Genomic DNA, 18,647 nt, shown 5'->3' with positions numbered 1-18,647 from the left:
TTTTTTTTTTTTGAAATATTGGATGATAATTCTGACATCTGATGCTGTTTCACTAGATGAACAGAGGGCAAGTATGTCAACAAAATAGTACGTACCATTTGCTACCCACTTTTCCATAGAAAGGAATAGCGGGGCCGATTCGTGATTAGAATTGAATGTGAGGTTCCTAGAACAGGTTTCAGCAGATTCCTAGGCGTGGCCCATTCTCAGATTTTCCAGGTTTCCATTTAAAGTAGGTGGAGACCAGATCCTGATAAAAAAAAAAAATCTAAAGATGGACTGTTTTTAATGATGGCCGGATCATGATATCTTATTATTCAAATATTCTCCATCAAATTATAATTTATATCGAAATGGACGATCAAAGACCGCTCCCCACTTAGCACCTGATAACTTGGACACTTGTCCATTTCTGATGGTCTCCAAACGAACTCCGGCCGTCCGTCCTGATCCAAATTATAATCTGAAGAGGGACGATGAACTTAAGAAAGGATCGTAATTAATTGTAATCGGATTATGATGACGATCCAATTATAATTACGAATAATCCTTCTTCTGATCTATTTTTTTACCATAATTAGAAATGGTCCATACCAGGAGATATGCTCCAAGTGTCGGGTCCATGGAGATTTCCAAAATGGTGCAACAGAATGAGAAAAACACAGATGCCCTAAATAAATAAAAATAACATATTTACATAGCTCGAACGCCCTTCCATAGCTCGTGTAATTTTATTTCAAAATTATCTTAAGAGTTAACTTTCACAATGCGTAAAAACTGACAGGTAGAAATTAGTAGATAACTGTGACACATGATAGAAGTTATATATTAATTTTTATACGTTAGATTATAATTAAATTATATTCATTTGAAATAATGAGTGTTATAAAATCCTATCATAAAACTAGTTAATTCCTAGGTAGTTGAATGATCAAATAATGTATATTATAGAAGTTAGCAATTAATTTTTATAACAGGTAAAAACTACCTATTAACTTCTATAATTATAAAAACTAATTGTTATTTTCTACACAGTTAAATTATTATTTTAATACAAGAATATTTTAGACAAATCATTTTAAAATATCAACTTTAATAGAAATTACTCCGCCACAAAATATCTTTAAACAAAATTACATTAACTTATAACAAAATACTCAAAATAATTTTAGTTTAATAATTTTGATCAAATTAAAAACGTTATAATTAATATACGAGTATTTTTTTATCAATATTAAAATAATTCTAACTATAATTATTTCATAATTTTGAGTGTATGAAAGTAATTTTGGATGAAACTACTATAACAATGAAAAAAAAGACATTTTCAAAATATAATATACTATTTTAAATTTTTTTTCATGGGACCCTTTTAGATGATAATGAAAATAAAAGGGACTTCTGATTTTGACCTTAAAAAATCATACCATTCTTTCACATTATCACATGCGAAAAAAATATCTTTTATATATATATAACGAATGATCAAATATTTAACTTATAAATTCTATGGAGAGATATTCTATCCATTGTTAAAACTACAAAAATGTTTCCTGAATTAATCTTGCTAACACACGAGAGGTTAACCTGTTGAGCACTTCGGGTAGAATCTTAGCTGAAATGCCTGGTAGCAAAGGAAGAAGCTCTCGGATATAAGAAATATCAAGATCCTGCAAAAATCGTAAATATAATTTAGCAAAGTAAATGCAATCTATTAACTAGTGTGTTTCATATAAACGAAGAAAATTATATATGTAAAAAAATCATAGAAAAATAATTTAAACTATTTTCCACAAATAATCTTTCTTTTATTGAAAAGCAGCCTTTTGTTAAATCAGAGACTAATAATAAACTGGGATTAGCCTTGTTTGGACGAAAGGCTGAAAAGGGTGTAGAGCAAACATCCATATTAACCTGATTAACTATCCCGAGTGTAATCTTCTGCTCGAACCCTATCCATTTATGTAAACAAACATCCAGTCTAGTATACTTGACTTGTGCATTCAGTACCGCTATCTGAACCCGACAAACATATGAACAAGTCATAATGCCTATTCCAAGCACCGATTGCCTTCGCTAAGCATGATTTGTTCTTGTAGTTCCTGATGTGAGAACCTTACTAACCTTTTCGACATTGCTTAGAATTGCTCAGTCGTCTGTAATGATAGGTAGCAATGGCACAAGCCTCCTAGCAACAATACTGAAAACTCTATGGATTCCCTGAGTTTTTCTAGTATACTTGACTCGTGCATTCTGCCATCTGAACCCAACAAAGATATCAAGAAGTCACAATGCCTATTCCGAGTAGCGATTGCCTTCGCTAAGCATGATTTGTTCTTGTAGTTCCTGATGTGAGAACCTTACTAACCTTTTCGACATTGCTTAGAATTGCTCAGTCGTCTGTAATGATAGGCAGCAATGGCACAAGCCTCCTAGTAACAATACTGAAAACTCTATGGATTCCCTGAGTTTTTCTAGTATACTTGACTCGTGCATTCAGTACTGCTATCTGAACCCAACAAAGATATCAAGAAGTCACAATGCCTATTCCGAGTACCGATTGCCTTCGCTAAGCATGATTTGTTCTTGTAGTTCCTGATGTAAGAACCTTAATGACCTTTTCGACATTGCTTAGAATTGCTCAGTCCTCTGTGATGATAGGCAACAATGGCACAAGCCTCCTAGCAACAATACTGAAAACTCTAATGGATACCCTGAGGACTGAGTTTGTCTAGTATACTTGACTCATGCATTCAGTACCTGCTATCTGAACCCGACAAACATATCAAGAAGTCACAATGCCTATTCCAAGTACCGATTGCCTTCGCTAAGCATGATTTGCTCTTGTTGTTCCTGATGTGAGACCTTTTCGACATTGCTTAGAATTGCTCGGTCCTCTGTGATGATAGGCAACAATGGCACAAGCCTCCTAGCAACAATATTAAAACTCTAATGGATACCCTAAGTTTGTCTATTATACTTGACTCGTGCATTCAGTACCGCTATCTGAACCCGACAAACATATCAAGAAATCATGATGCCTATTCCAACCAACTATAAGCGAATACTAACTCGACTAGTATATAAAACACTATTATGTGCCTAGTATAATGTGTGTGCCCGCAACTATAAGCGAATACTAACTCGACTTGCATAAAAAACACTATTATGTGGACCCAATTACTAGAGATAGAGATTTGACTTCAAACGATAGAGTAACCATGAATAACCACGCTAAGTGTTTGCTTGAGTTCCTCAAATTTAGATAAAAGGCAAATGCTGGAAGTGTTAGGATAGTTGAAACCTGATTTGTCCTTGAAGTTCCTGATGTCAAAAACTTGCCGACTTTTTCGACATTGTCTAGTATGGCTCTGTCCTCCTCTGTGATCGTAGGCAGCAACGCCACAGGCCTTCTAGCAATCATACTAAAGATTGGGACTGAATTCCCAATTCCTAGAGTTGCAGCGATCTGGACCAACTGCTCTCGGGAGACTGCATCAATTGCTTTAACAACCTACACAAGATTGACAAAACAGTTCAAATTGAAAGCTAGTGTACTAATAGATGATACAATGAGAAAAAATGTATTCAAAATGATATCAGCATCTTCAAACACAACAAATAAATTTAATAGATATAAGTATTGTATCTATTTAGAGTGGAAGGTGGAAGGCGTAGAGGAAGATCAACGAAAATATTAGTAAAGTGAATTTAATTATTAATGAATTAGTTGATTTCAATATTACTAGTGATAATGGCTGTCAATGTAGAGCTAAGATTCATACATCTGATCTGAAATAGTTGGATAAACACAACTTGATGGCATGGACAATCACATGAATGTTAAAACAAGCTTCACCAATTAAAAGTAGAGAAGTATAGCATTCAAGAAACCTAGGAAGCCAACATATTAGCAAGGAGCAATGATCTAAAACAATACTACTCGAGACATAAGTATGGTCATCATATATTTGACTCGAAAAGATGCTTTGAGTAACATGGATTGATTAGTTTCAGTGAAGTCTACCTCATCTAGAATGAACTCTCTGAAGAAATTGCCTTTATCGGATAGCAAAAATATAAGAGAAGCCCTTGTTTTGACAGGCTGTGCTGGTTGAGACACAGCCGATGGAAATATTGGTACAAGGAAACCTGATTGATCCTGCAAAGAACCAAGACCTGCCATATTTCCATTTAGGTTCTCACCACCACCACTTTTTGCAGCGCTGATGAAATTCTCAAAGGCTTGCATGACATCGATGAATCTCTCTGCATTGAAGACTCCACGTTTACCATATATCATATATCGCAGTGCCTTCTTTAACCTTGGCGACTCATCTGTTAAAAGTCTCTGCTCCAATAAAAATGAAAAACAAATTTAATAAGCTGAACTCTCCACAGTTGTATTAAACAACAAAATTAAATCACAAAAGAATGTCGTTCAGGAAGCACAGATTCAACCTATCACCAGATATTGCCATATAGAAAGTAATGCCGAAATAGATAGACAAGATTATATACCTGAGCTAGATATGGATATGCTTCATCTACAATTGCAAAATCAGGATTTCCAACCAGGGCAATCCCTTCTAGTACTCCAATTGCTCTAATAATTAGAGCAAAATATGGCGGTATTCTGAAAGGGTAATCAAAAGTAATTTGAGCCAAATCTGATGCAAATTCCTGAAAGTTAAAGTTTTTTGCACCCCCTCCTTCAAGGGCCTGATCAAAAACTTTGGCAAGCACTGGCAAGATTGGCTCCAAATTGACCCCCTCAGGAATGAAATCAAGCTTTACGAAGTCTTTGACGATTTCATCATAGTCACGATGAATCAGATGTGCTATTGCTTCAATTATACCATACTTCTGGTCATCAGTCAACCTTGTCACAAGGCCTGATAGATCAAAGTCAATGTATCAATTTTTCCCAATTATGGGAAAGGATATTAAAAACAAATCAAAAGCAGGTCCAACCGAAAAAAAAAAGGCTAAGAAAAGTTGCAGATGACTGCAAAACCAAGTGAATGTGATCGATCAGAACAAAATTGAAACCCCAAAGATTTGGACTCATCGATATCATAACTCTCAATGTGTTTGTATCCCTAGAACATGTGCTTATCAATAAACCTAATGATTATGTTTCTTATACTAGTCATAAGGAAGTTACTATACCAATGATATGGTACAAGAATATCTAGAAAACTTCCAATCTAGAATAGAAGATTACCAAAGTCAAGTATAGCCAACTTCCCATCTGATGTACGAATCATATTCCCAGGATGAGGATCAGCATGAAAGAAGCCAGTATCAAGCAACTGCCGATCAACATAGCAGTTTATCAATTAAATGCATAACCTATTGAACCATCTACCATATCTCAAACTATCATACAGGCCATAAACTAACCTGCTTTAGGTAGCAAATAACTCCAACACTAACCAGTTCTCCAACATCAGTCTCAGTACTTTGAGATAGTTTTTCTCCTTCTATCCATTGGGTAGTAAGTACCTTCCTCGACGTGTATTTATGGTGAGTCTTTGGTATGACCACCTGAAAAACTAAAAGCATTAAGATCAACTAACCACGTGTTGATTGAGCAATTTGTTGGCAACTGGTAAAAATTTAAAAATACATTTTTTTAGTAATAATTAAGGCATTAGAAAGCACTGCTTCTGTAAGAAAGAATTGAGCAAAAGTATTTCAGACCAACAAACTGAAAAATATTCATCAGTGACGGTATAAATGTTTAAACAAGAGGCTTGGCACCAACAAAAAATAACAAATATAATAAAGATACTATAAATATCTTCTTGAGGCAAATGTCAGAACTTCCACATTATGATCTTTGCACAGATTGGGCTTCTAGGCAGGTCCCAGCCCTACCAGCGGGAGACTGAATACAATGAATGAAGAAATGAAATATGACATGGAAAGATAGGTATGAAGGGGCTGCTCCTTCTTTTGCAATAGTACATTGATGAAAGTGAAAAAAAACTAAGATGGAGAAAATAATTTTGGAGCTAAATATGAATTCATATTTTTGTGCAGGGGATTCTTCACGCAACTCAATCAAGTAAATGCAACAAGGTACCTGAGGAAGATCTTCTTTCATCATTTCAGCAAAGCGAGTGCCATTTTCTCCCTCATTCACATAATCAAGCTCTTCAAAGAAGCGAGCGGCCCATTCATCAACCAAACCAACAACATCAAGAGAAACCTGAAGGTTAAAAGAAAAGGTAAATACAGTATAATTTCCATGTTTAAAATGAAGCAACCTGAATAGCCACCTAGTTACCTGAGGAAATCTTCGCAAAAACAATCCCAATTTGCGTATAATGAAGAGATCTACAGTAACAGTTTCCAAAACAAAAGGCCTTTGTACTTTGACAGCCACCAAATCGCCAGTTTCTTTCAAGCGGCCCTTGTATACTTGCCCCAATGATGCTGCATAATCCCATTACCATATGATAGTTCAATACCATATGTGAAAATGAAGATAAAAGAAAAAGGGTATTGCTACAAAAATTCTTCTCTAGAAAGACAGGAAATTTTGAAAAGGAAACAAAAAAAAAAAATCAAAGCTTTACATTACCAGCAGCAATTGGAGATGAAGTCAGTTCAGAGTAGATGTTATACCAAGGCTGGCCAAGTTCTTCTTCGATTAGTGCCATTGCTACATCATCAGGAAATGAAGGAACCTGAAATGTCAAAAAGAAATATTAGTTTTAGAAAGTCGAGTAAAAAAAATAAAGATATCCAATTATCCATATAAAGGTATCATGAAATATTGGAACAGCTTCGGAAAACAATATTACCGTGAAAACCACAATGTATACCATATAGTTCAAAATGCTCTTGGGAAATAAAACATAAAGTAATTATACAAACTGAGAAGAAAAATGCTATTGAAATATATATGTGTAAATTTTATAACATCTACTGGTACAGATACTAAGCACAAGGTGTCAATGTTCTGGTCCATGATATTTATGAAAGCCAGAATGAATATAACTACATTACCTTATCACATAGCTTTTGCAGTTCAGTCATCGCAGCAGGAGATAATATATCTGGTCGAATACTCAAAGCTTGCCCAAGTTTTATATAAGCTGGGCCCAAAGATGTCACTATTTCTCTTAATTCAATAGCTCGAGCGACCTCATTCTGACAAGGGAAAAAAACATGAAATGTTTCAGAAACAAACAGTTGATTCAAAAATGGTGCTTTCTGTGCAAGTACTGAAAACATGCACCAAGGAAGTCAAATGAAACGTTTAGATTTGTCAATGGCTTTACCTCTTTGATTTTCTTGTTAATCAAATCTGAAGCTATGTGAGACAGAAAACCACCGGCCACAGATAGAAGCTGCACGATGCGTGTGGCAACTGCTCTAGGGCGCTTGCCCCAGTAGGACGATATAATGTCGGGATCATACACAAGTGGCAATGCTTCACCATTGGTTACATCTGGTACCTAAACAAATAAAACAATAGCTGTTAAAATAATTTCACTGCCATCTCAGTATCTTAAAGAATATAGTTTGATGTTTTTGTCAAGAAGTCCACATGTCTTGACTAAAAGAGAAGTAACAACTTGAGGGTCATTCCTTAAGGATGAAATTGGACTATCCTTGGAGATTAAACAACTTGAAAAAGTACTTCTTTTCTTTTTCTATGGACAATTATAGTCAGAAGAATAAGAAGAAAATGTCAGAAAGGCAGTTTATGGTGAAATTCTACACCATATATCACTTCTATCAGTGCATAGAAATCATAATTTGTTGCTGGTCCAAGGTATCTACAAATCACACACATCTACGATGATCAGAATCACTTGTATCTTGATACTTTTATCAAATTGTATCCCTCCGTTGAGCTCTAAGCAAGCCTACCTCACTCCTAATTTCAAATCAATCATCATCATTGATGTTCACAAAAGAAGACCGAACTAAGGCAAATCTCAAAGTGTCGGCCATAGAAAACGCACCTCAACTAATTGAAGCCTGATGTTCTCGTCAGCAAACTGCACATCGGTGAGATTTTGACCTCGGAGTCCTCTCATCAGAGTGGCCAATTGCTCGTCCTCCTCCATTTCCTTCCTCACCTTTTTGATCTCCTCCGATACGTTGCCGAACCTCTACCAATCCCCATCAAAAAACCACAGCCAATCCTCAATCTCCGCGATGTAAAATTAATAAACACAAAAAGTTGAAATCATCTTACATTCGAGGCGACGCCACTGACTGAACCGAGCGAGACGGAACTGGAAGGAGTAGAAGACGAAGAGGAAGGCTTCGTAGCCACGGCGAAGACTCCGAAACGGGGAAGCCCAGATTTGAGATGAACCGGTCGATGTTGGCAGGTCCTCCGATGCTGAAAGGCCGCCGACGACGACGGTAAGCAGCGGAAGGGATCGATCCCGCAACCGGAGAGTTGAATCGACACCTCCATCTGAGAAATCCAAGCTCTCTCTCTCGATCTCTCTCGGAGAAGACAACGTCGGCGGTGCTTCCACCGCAAAGCTAAAGCATCGGTTCGTGCTAACGCAATGGAGCAAGTGCTGAAGCAATACTTTGTCCCGCCGGAACACTTACACTATAACCGCTCCGACCAAAAAGGGCGCTTTTTAAATTTCTATTGTTTACTTCGAGTTGAAGAAGGGAAAAAGAAAAGAATTTCATCGACGGCGGTCATGCCAAAACCGTGTGAGGTGGTCGCGTCATGTAAGGTTGCCCACGTTGATTGCATAGGGCCACATAGGTTTATTGTAAGTAGGGAGGTAAATAAATCAAACGGTTCATGAGTTATTTAGAGTTAGTTTCGGTAAAAAATTTGTTCAAGTTTATTCGTTTATCTTATCGAGCCGAGCTTGAATTCAATTTCGAGCTCGACAGTTTTATCGAACTTAGCTCGAGCTTAAGGATATTCGGCTCGTGAGCTCGCGAGCATGTTTATTTATAGGCTCGCGAGCCAAAAAAGCGAGCCTTAAACCAAGCCAAAAAAATAAGCTCTAAAACGAACTTAAAATGAACTTTAAAATGAGGCAAAAAACGAGCTCTAAAACGAGTCAAAAATTAGCTCTAAACGAGCCCGAAAACGAGTTAGGCTCGTTAACTTTGATAATCGAACTAATAACAAGCTGAGCTCGAACTGTTCACGAGTTTGATAATTTTTAAACGAACCGAGCTCGAGCCTTGTGATAAAAGCTCGATTCGAGCTCGAGCCCGAATGTAACTTAAACGAGTCGAGCTCGAGCCTAATATATTTGGCTCGATTTGAGTTGTTTACATCCCTACTCGTAAGAGTGAAATCGAGTTGAGCTGAATTAAATTCTTGAATATTTAAATTTAATTTATGTCCAACTCATATTTTATTTAACAAATATATTCATAGTTTACAAGTTTATTTAAATTTTTATAGAGTCGGGTTTAATAAATGTAAATTATAAATTTAAATATTCATTAAAAATATAATTATATATTTAAAGAAAATTATAATATTTTTATTAAAATTTATAATTTATTCTAATGAATAAATTTAATATATTTGTCTATATTTTTCATAAATAAAATATAAAATTTATAAATTTAATATCAAAATTATTATTTTTTTCATTTTAAAGTTGATTCATAATATTCCTAATTAACATGTTCACGAGCTAATAAGTCGAGTATTGTGAAACATAAGCTTGGTTTATTTATTTTAACAAATCTTATTAAATAAGTTCAAATAAATTTTTATCAAATCGAGATTCGAATAATTTATAAGCGGCTTAATTTATTTACACCCCTAACCTCTCACATAATAAATTTAAAAAAAAAAATGTGAGAAATGAAAGAAAATTAGTTCTATTCTCTTCAATGTTTAATTTGGACGGATAAAAAAAATATCTTAAATTTATCTGCCAATTATTTTATAATAAATGAATAGTAAAAATATCGAGTAGTCTATTATTCTCTTAAAATGAAAAAAAAAATCTTAGTAAATTTTTTTCTCATCCATCTAAATAATCAGCAGGGATCCTCTGATCCACAAATTATGAATCAGAGAATTCGTCCTCCTAAATAATCAGTTTGGATCCTCTGTCCCCATTTCTCTTTGTCCCCGTGTCCCACTGTCGATTGGACGGGCCAGATTACATCTCAAGGATGTCTTGCACATCACGAGGATACTGCACACATCTTAAAGATACCATGATGCATTGAAATATAATCTGGCCTGTCCAATCGACAGTGGAATATGGGGAGAGAGAAATAGAGAGGATCCGAACTAATGGACAAAAAAAGTTTTTTTTAATCTACATAGATGCCGATTAATATGCATAAAATTTGGAGTTGTCTTTTAAGATATTCATTTTATTTAAGATTCACATAAATATTATTTTTTTTAAAAAAAATATTAAAATATAACCCTACCTATTATTTGATATCTAAACAGATTCTTTATTTTTGGCCGATTTAATCCCTTCAAAGTTGGAGTTATTTTGTAGCTAGATAAAAGTAATTTTAAAATGAAACAAAAAAAAGTATTTATGATATTCAATTATAAGTTAAATATTACTTTGATAAATTTTAAAAAGAGAGATATTCTTTTAATTATATGAATAAAAAATGGTGCTTTTTGATTATTATTTTTTACATACTCGGTGTTGAATAGGTTTTCGTAGAGATTCCTCGGGAGTAGAATACCGCTAGGCAGATCCGACGGTTAATAGGAAAAGTATCAATCCGTGTTTCCACTCTACGGCAACAACCTTGTCCGGATGTTCAAGGCCCAAACTTGCGGCCTTCGCTATTTCTATTTTTTGTCGGAATTATATCGAAAACAAAATTTTTGAATTATATTTGATATTTCCTCTCCTTTATTTTATGTGAACGGAACACGTGCCACGTGGCCTTGTCCCATGGGAAACACATGGAGAAGCGTAAGTTGACTTGATTGACGACTTAAGTGGGGGCCACGTTGGCAAGAGGACCTCCACTGTTCTTGTTTCTTAGTTTGCTGACGCTGGAATTCAATGGCGGACCCGAGTTAGCGCCTACATTAATGAAAATTAATAATTTTTATCTATTTTATAAATGGGAACATTAATTTCCATCATATATTAAAAGGGTTCCTCTTCTAGTCCATAAAATCTCCTTTGCTTGGAAAATATAAAAAATTATTATTTAAAAAAACTCTTTATAATTTTTTCTCAACCCTATTAGAATGAATTCAAAATTTATATATAGTATTTATACATTCTTATATGTAGCAGAAAATTAAAATTTTCTTTTATGATTTAATAATTAAATCAAAAGAGTGTTTGCATGATTTTTTTTTAAAAAACTATAAGCATGATATTTAATTTAAGCATGTATTATAATTTAAATATACAAATAATATCCATAATGCATATCTAAGATAAACTATCATGTATTATAATTTAAATATACAAATAATATCCATAATGTATATCTAAGATAAATTATCAAAATGATTGATTCATCTAATATCAATTTTATTTTTTTATTTAGACATATAAAAATATTTAATTAGATCATTCAAACATAACCTAAATAATACTATTAACTTAAGCATCAATAAGCATAACCTAAATAATACTATTAACTTAAGCATCAATAAACATATGAATCAAAACATAAGTAAAAACATACTTGAGAGTGACCTTTGTTTGGAGATAACACCAACTATTCCAGATTTAATGAAATAGCTCTTTGACGTTTAACTCGTGCTTCCTCCATCTAACCCGGTCCATGATTAGAGTCATCTTTCCAACACTTAATCGTACTAGAGATCAAGTGTCGTCGAGAAGATAAAGAGTGTTCGTCAAAAATGAGGAAGAGTTGCCGAATTTTTCCTTCACAAGATGTTGTCCAAAGAGCCCTCAAGAGAGGAGGGGTTGCATCTTTCAAAATTGCAAGGTAGTGGCCGATAACAATGCTTCTCAATAGGAGAAGCGATGACAAGGAGATTAATCCTTCTCGATGGAAGTAGGAATCTTCTATCTTCTACCTTTGAGAAGAAGTTGCTATCGAAATTCTACATGGAGAAAGAGAGGAAGTGGTTGTCTGAATTCTCTAAAGGTAAGGCGAAGAGGTAGCTATTGAAATTTTCATGGAGAATTAGAGGTAGCAATGTTGGAAGGGAAAGTTGAAAAAAATAGCATCCGAAATAAAGCGGAGGAAGGAATTATTGCATAGCAATAACCCAGATGATTCGAATCTGGTTCTCTCTGATATCCAGAGCCGAATATGTGGAATCGAGAAAGCCGTTGCTGAGCAGGGCTTCTGTCAAGTCATGAAAGCTAACTGCCAGGATAAAATCAAATTTGCACCAGGTCAAAATGATCGAACAAGCATTCCGAGCTATACAGTTAGAGAGTTAAAAAAAGAAGTGGTAGAAGCAAGGTTCTTTCTGCATGTTAAGTAACCAAGAGACATGAACTCATCTGGCATTTTGGAAGGCCATTGCTCAGATCCCAGTGACTCAGATTTTGAAGATGAGTCACCGGGTTTTATTGACGAAAATCCCATTTCAGTGAAGTTCCTGGCTTCTCTAGATCTTGAGCAATGTGAGCCTAGCAATAATGTTGTGAATTTGGCATCTGAGCATGTGACAGTACAAGCATCTGCAGCAGTATATGCTTCAAAGAATACGGCCAGTGGACTTTCCAAAAGGGAAACTGAATTCAAAGAATTCTTCGACATGGAGAAGAAACCTGCATTGGTGTTGCATGAACAAACCGAGGGACCTTACAAAGATCAGTTATGTGAGATAGGGCAGAAGCCTTCGACCGGTGGATGGGCGTGCCCAACAATTTGTGGAGTGATTGTTGGATAATCCGTGCACCGGGTATAGATGGATGTTCTGGGAAATATGTCGTAGCAGCTTCAGCTGGGAATGCTACTGAATCTAGATTTTGTTCATGGGACGATTATTATACAAGACTACAAGAGGTAGACAAGCATTTTGCATTGGAGATACAATGAATAGTTCCCCATTGCCATGGTCATCTACGATGCCTCCTGGTTTGATAAATAATGCTGGCTTAAGGTGGAGTAATTTGTGTGCGACATCAACTGTTGGACAACAACAGTGTGGTACAAGCTAAGCCTTGTGGTCCTCTCCTCCTCTCTACTGCTACCAGGCAGAAATCTGTGAATGCTTATGATATTCGAGACGGTGAATTAGTGACAAAGTGGGAGAGTAGCAGTCCTGTGACGAGGATGGACTACTCAAGCCCTTTGCAATGGCGAAGTAGAGGAAATGTGATTATTCTGGATCGAGAGTTCTTGTAATATCAAGAGACCGCCCTGCCTCCTGGAGTTTTGTATCGTGATTAGGATGAATATCTGCTATGTTAGTTTGATCTTCAGTTGTTCTATGAGTGTTTTATTTCGAATGTTTCCATATGTACTCCAAGAATCTAATTCCATACTCCAAAATATTTTTGGAATTATTTCCACCTCGAACACAAATTACTTGGTAACTCAACTCATGCATAGCCGTAAAATTATTTGTCCCGTTGACTCGGTAGATAATTTCTCAACCGCTCTTTCTCCCACTCTTCGCGCCGTGACATTAAAAGTACTAGTTCCCACAAACTAAAATAGCAACAAATAATAAAAAATAAAAAACAAAAATCCTTCAATTAATTTGCCTTCTCTTTAATTTAATCACTTAATCTCTTCCTCTAGCAAATCTTTCAGCTTGTTTGAGAAGAGAGATGCCACATTGTGTATTCCATTCTTTCTATATCCAATTATTTTCCATTCATTCTAATTGCCAATTATCTAACAAGCTGGATTATAAGTTTTCTTTTGAAGAAATAAATTAAATTGGATTCGAAAAGGTAAAAGTTTGTCGCTCATTTTAGCGATAATCTTGTTTTTTATTCTTCGTTATCGATCTTCATTTGTTGTGTTTTTTATGGTTAATTGTGTTTAGGCGACATGGGGACCGGGATGAAGATGAAGAATCTCTTCAAGGGTCTTCGCTACCTTTCTCAAATATTTGGTATGTGTTCGTTCGTTGTATTTTTCTAATTCTCGGATCATGCTAATGGAGGACACAAAAGAATTAGAATTAACGGGACGTAATTATAATTACTTTATTTTATTTTATTCAGGATTCTACCTTTTTTTTCCCCTTCTTCCTCTTTTCTTCCCAATTTTTTTCCCATTAATAATTTCTTTCCTTCCTTAATACGCAGAGTCTAAAAGTAAAAGGATTTTAAATTTATATAATTGTTTGAAGCACTATTTTAAATTCTAAGATTATTATAAATATATTTTATAATAGATAAAATTTTACTTAAAGAAATTATTGTATAATAGAAATGAATAAAAATAGGCATTTATAATTAATGAGTATTATTATTATTATTTTGATGATTTGAAGTGATAAATTATGTATGCAGTGCCTGAGGAAGAGGAGGAGGAAATGCAAATTGGTCATCCAACAGATGTCAAACACGTGGCGCATATTGGCTGTGATGGCCAGTCTATTAACAATTCTCCTAGTTGGGTATGTTTTAAGAATCCGTATAATTATTATTTTTTTCCTATTTTTAAATTTTAGCAATAATTTCCTTTTTAAAATCAGAGATATTTATTATTTTTATTTGATCAAAAATTTTAAAAACCCAACTAATTATTAAGAGTTTAAAAATTATCAAAATAGCATACCTTTTGTTTGATTAGAATCCTTTTAAATTTAAGAGTCCGCGCGTTGTCTCAATTTCCAAATCTCTCTATAAATATCTACCAACATCCGATAACGATTGACCTTACTTTTTCAATTTTAAAATTTATTTTTCTAAATTTCTATCAAACATCCTGTCATTGTTAACTTATCTAAACTTTTCATTCCCTAAGAACCCTCACTTCCTTTTAATGTCACTATTCCTCCCCACATTCATAGTTCAAAGTACTTTGATACCACTTATTTAAATAAAATAATTGATATATTTTCATAATAATATTATAATATGAACTTTAGATTTAATCCCTCATAAATTTATTTTATGGCTCTATCTAAAACATCTTATATAAATATCTTGTCTTCTAAATTCGTCATGTTGGTGTGATTTTAAATTTGAAAATATTATAGAAATTTCTTTTTTTCTATGCTAGAAGAAAAAAAAAAGTTGTCTAGATGTAATGTAACTTTACCGTATTTTTCTTCATCCTCCGCCGTATGATCATGATCCGACGATCTAACGGACGTCTTCCATCGCCTCTTCCAGATGACTGAGTTCCGGTCCACGGCGACTTCCTCCGCCGCCGCCGCCGCTGCCCAAAGCAACTCCGTATCAGGTTCATTTCTACTCTTTTATCGCACACAAACTGTTCGAGCAATGTCATCGCCTTATCTCACCTCGCTTTCGCCGGCAGATCCCCACTCCATCGAAGCCCCGCCTCAGGAGCGCTCCCCCGGAGGAAATGGAGGATCCGACCGGAAGCCTCGCCGCCCACAGCGGAACGTCGGTGCCGACATCCGGTCGAGGGACGCGACGTCGGGTGAGGGGGCCAAACCCGAGCGGAAGCACCGGACCGCCACGGCGTCAGCCGCCGAAAGCGCTGAGGATGCCGCAGTCGTCCCCAGGAATCCGCAACGCCGCAAGCCCAAGGGGGCTCCCTCCTCCTCCTCCTCCTCGGTCTCCCAGAACGGTGGGTCGACGCGGTCGAAGGCGGCCCGATGTGCCGAATCCAGATCCGATGCAGCGAAGGCGGCGATAGAGGAGGGCGAAGGAGAAGGAGGAGAAGAGCAATAAGGCTTCGAGCGCCCTTTCGACGGTAGTAAGAAGAAGAGATCGGGAAAATGATGAGGATGAGATAGAAGTTACTGGACGAAATGGCAGGGAGCAATTTGTAGGAATTAGGTGTGCTAATTTGGAAAAAAAAAAATTGATCACAGTTTTTTTTTTTTGTTGTAAAATTATTCACTTATAAAGGATTGTAAATCAATCAAACAAGTGTGACGAGTTTACTTATATTCGTTTAATATAATATAATCAATTAAATGAATAATAAATTAGAACTAAATGAATATATATTAACGGTTCATGAATAATATTATTTAGAAAAAAGATGATATCATTTACCTTAAATGATTCGGCCTTATGGTAAAATATAATTATATAGATAGATAAATTAAGAAAAACATTTTATTTTAATCCTTTGCATTGGGAGGTCATGAACTATATTTATCAATAAATCTTTCATTATACAATAAATAAATAAATAAATTTTTAAAATAAAAAATAAACTTTATTATCAAATTTAAAATTATAAACTTTTCAAGCAATCAAATAAATTTAATTAGAAACTCAAAAATATCTAAATCAACCAAACTGAAACTCATAAAAAATAAAAAACAAATGAAACTAAATTAGAATAATTATTTTAACCATTTAGTTCAGTTTAGACTAAGCTTTAATTATCATTAAATTTTACTCCGCTAGACTAGTTTACAATCCTACACTTATTAAATATTGTTTCCCTCTGTTTTATAAGTTAATAAAATAGCAAAATTCAAAAGAGATTTTTTTTTTCCCGTTAAATTATTCTAAAACTTCCATGAAAAGTTCCAACTTTACCATCAGTCCCTATATTAAAGAATATTCGTTTCAACTTATCAATCCACATCAATTCACTTAATTCACTATCTATACATAATCTTATATAATTATACCCAATTAAATTATACATATACTTGATTTCAAATATTTTATACCTAATAAAGTCATGTATATATATATATAGGTCTAGCTCATGAAACACGTGTGCAAAGTCACTAGTATATATAAATGATGCTGAATAATGCTCAGGTAAAAAATACTATATTTTAGTTTAAATGATGTTGCATTTAAAAGTAATTATATCTCATTATGGACTTTTTTATCTATATTTTGTCATGTACATAAAAAATATGTGCACATGAATGATACTAATTTAAGAGAAATTATACCTCATTATGAATTTCTTGTATTTGTATTTTATCATATATCTAAAAATTATGTGCATGTATAAGAGATTTGAGTTTAAATGATGCTAAATTTATGAGGAATTATATCTTATTTTGTAGGAATAATACCTCCTTTTTGACTTTTTTGCATTTATACGTTGTAATAGTCCCTAAAAATGTGTTTACAAATAGTGAATTAGGTGAATTTGTGTAGATTAAGAAGTCGAAATAAATATTCTCAAATATAGGAATCGATGGAAAAGTTGAAATTTTAGGATAATTCACCTTTTTTAAAAATTTATATTAGTATATTTCTCATTGCAAACATATTTTTATTTTAAGCTAGAATAATTTTAAAGCTATTTTTAAAATATTATAGCTATACGTTTTTAAAGCTCCACAATGATTTTGATTAAAATTATTTTAATAATATTTAATTAAGTTAATTAATTTTAATTAAATTGAAATAGTTTTAATTAATATTTTATCAATTTTGGAAATGTTAAAATAGATGTAATTATAATTATTTAATAATTTTAAGATATGAGATATCATTTTAATAATAATAAAAATAAAGCTATTGACTTTTTAAAGATCATTTTAACATTTGGGGCCTTCAAATAGGTACAATCACAAAGTATTTCAATAGATTTTTGGAAAATTTTCATTCATTCCCAAAGACAAAAATTCCTACAAATGTTTTTAAGATCAACCAAATATTTCTATGTTTTCATTTCTTTTATTTCATTAGGCAAATGAATAGACTATCACGGATTGACACAGTATTTACATATGGTATTATAGTAATAAATTATGAGATTAATTTTTAATGGGTACAAAATATATTATGGGTCATTTGACTCATGCAAAGGTCACTATGTTTTAAATCGTCAATTTAAGTTGGATTTGTCGGGTTAACTCATCCTGTCAAATAATTTAAAGAGGTTAGGTTAGAATTTTATCAACCAAGTCTATCATGAGTTGACTCGCCTAAGATGGCCCACGACGAGTTTGGATTAACCCACGGGTTGAGAAACACGTGTAAGTCAAATTTTATGTCAATTTATTTTTTTTATTTATTATAATTTTGAAATAAAAATAGTACTTTTAGATGAAACATTTAAGAAGTAAATGTTGAATATATGATTTTTTTTATTTTAAATTTTTTATGGATCCACAAGTTAAGTTATCTAATTCGTAATTTATCTTGGATTAGATTGAATTGAGGATTTCTCAATCCGCTAAGACGACCAACTGGCTTATCCCGTTCCATCATAAGGCAATCCGTCTAACCACGTACTAACCTATCTGACAATTTTTATTGAACGAAGTTCGCCATAATTTATTTTCTTTCCAAATAATATAGGATAATTTTGAAGGATTTTCGAGTGAGGGTTACCATTTTTTATGACAATTCAATAAGTTGATGGTGTAAGATAGTTAAAAGTTTAGAAAAGGATTTTAATAATATTAAATATATTTTCAAAAAGAAGTGCACTCCAGTATCAATATAAAATGTTCCTCGATTATTTTCTTAAAAAATTGCATTTCACTTCTTTTTCCTTAAAATCCTTTATAAAAACAAATAAATATAATTGCAAAACAAATAATAAGATTGATGGCCACTTTATACATTTATAAGTGAAAAATAATTTTATCAGTTAAAAAATTACAAATA

At 33.8% G+C, this 18,647-nt stretch overlaps 2 protein-coding genes across 2 annotated transcripts; one reads left to right on the top strand and one right to left on the bottom strand.

The window, feature by feature from the left end:
- Positions 1-1,447: 1,447 nt before the first annotated feature.
- On the bottom strand, positions 1,448-8,597 carry LOC121976359 (uncharacterized protein sll0005-like). The gene is made up of 13 exons (XM_042528489.1): positions 8,222-8,597; positions 7,986-8,135; positions 7,296-7,472; positions 7,021-7,164; positions 6,593-6,698; positions 6,296-6,444; positions 6,092-6,217; positions 5,407-5,550; positions 5,228-5,315; positions 4,522-4,895; positions 4,028-4,351; positions 3,305-3,514; positions 1,448-1,670 (listed from the first exon to the last, which is right to left on the bottom strand). The coding sequence occupies exons 1-13, from the start codon at positions 8,447-8,449 to the stop codon at positions 1,539-1,541; spliced, it is 2,352 nt and encodes a 783-aa protein (XP_042384423.1). The 5' UTR covers positions 8,450-8,597; the 3' UTR covers positions 1,448-1,538.
- A 5,356-nt stretch (positions 8,598-13,953) lies between these two features.
- On the top strand, positions 13,954-15,776 carry LOC121978627 (CRIB domain-containing protein RIC7-like). The gene is made up of 3 exons (XM_042530948.1): positions 13,954-14,017; positions 14,421-14,527; positions 15,249-15,776. The coding sequence occupies exons 1-3, from the start codon at positions 13,954-13,956 to the stop codon at positions 15,774-15,776; spliced, it is 699 nt and encodes a 232-aa protein (XP_042386882.1).
- Positions 15,777-18,647: the final 2,871 nt, after the last annotated feature.

The sequence above is a fragment of the Zingiber officinale genome, chromosome 4B, assembly GCF_018446385.1.
Source record: "Zingiber officinale cultivar Zhangliang chromosome 4B, Zo_v1.1, whole genome shotgun sequence".
NCBI lineage: Eukaryota > Viridiplantae > Streptophyta > Magnoliopsida > Zingiberales > Zingiberaceae > Zingiber > Zingiber officinale.
Note: the sequence above shows the minus strand (reverse complement) of the source record. Positions and strands in the feature narration are given on the sequence as shown.

Excerpts from the sequence above, each read along its gene's own strand:
- LOC121976359 (XM_042528489.1), bottom strand. The coding sequence starts at position 8,449 with ATGGAGGTGTCGATTCAACTCTCCGGTTGCGGGATCGATCCCTTCCGC. Across the intron at positions 7,473-7,985 it reads TCAGGCTTCAATTAGTTGAG|GTACCAGATGTAACCAATGG; the intron begins GTGCGTTTTCTA and ends TTATTTGTTTAG. Across the intron at positions 6,218-6,295 it reads TTTTGCGAAGATTTCCTCAG|GTTTCTCTTGATGTTGTTGG; the intron begins GTAACTAGGTGG and ends TTTAACCTTCAG.
- LOC121978627 (XM_042530948.1), top strand. The coding sequence starts at position 13,954 with ATGGGGACCGGGATGAAGATGAAGAATCTCTTCAAGGGTCTTCGCTAC. Across the intron at positions 14,018-14,420 it reads CTACCTTTCTCAAATATTTG|TGCCTGAGGAAGAGGAGGAG; the intron begins GTATGTGTTCGT and ends TTATGTATGCAG. Across the intron at positions 14,528-15,248 it reads TTAACAATTCTCCTAGTTGG|ATGACTGAGTTCCGGTCCAC; the intron begins GTATGTTTTAAG and ends CGCCTCTTCCAG.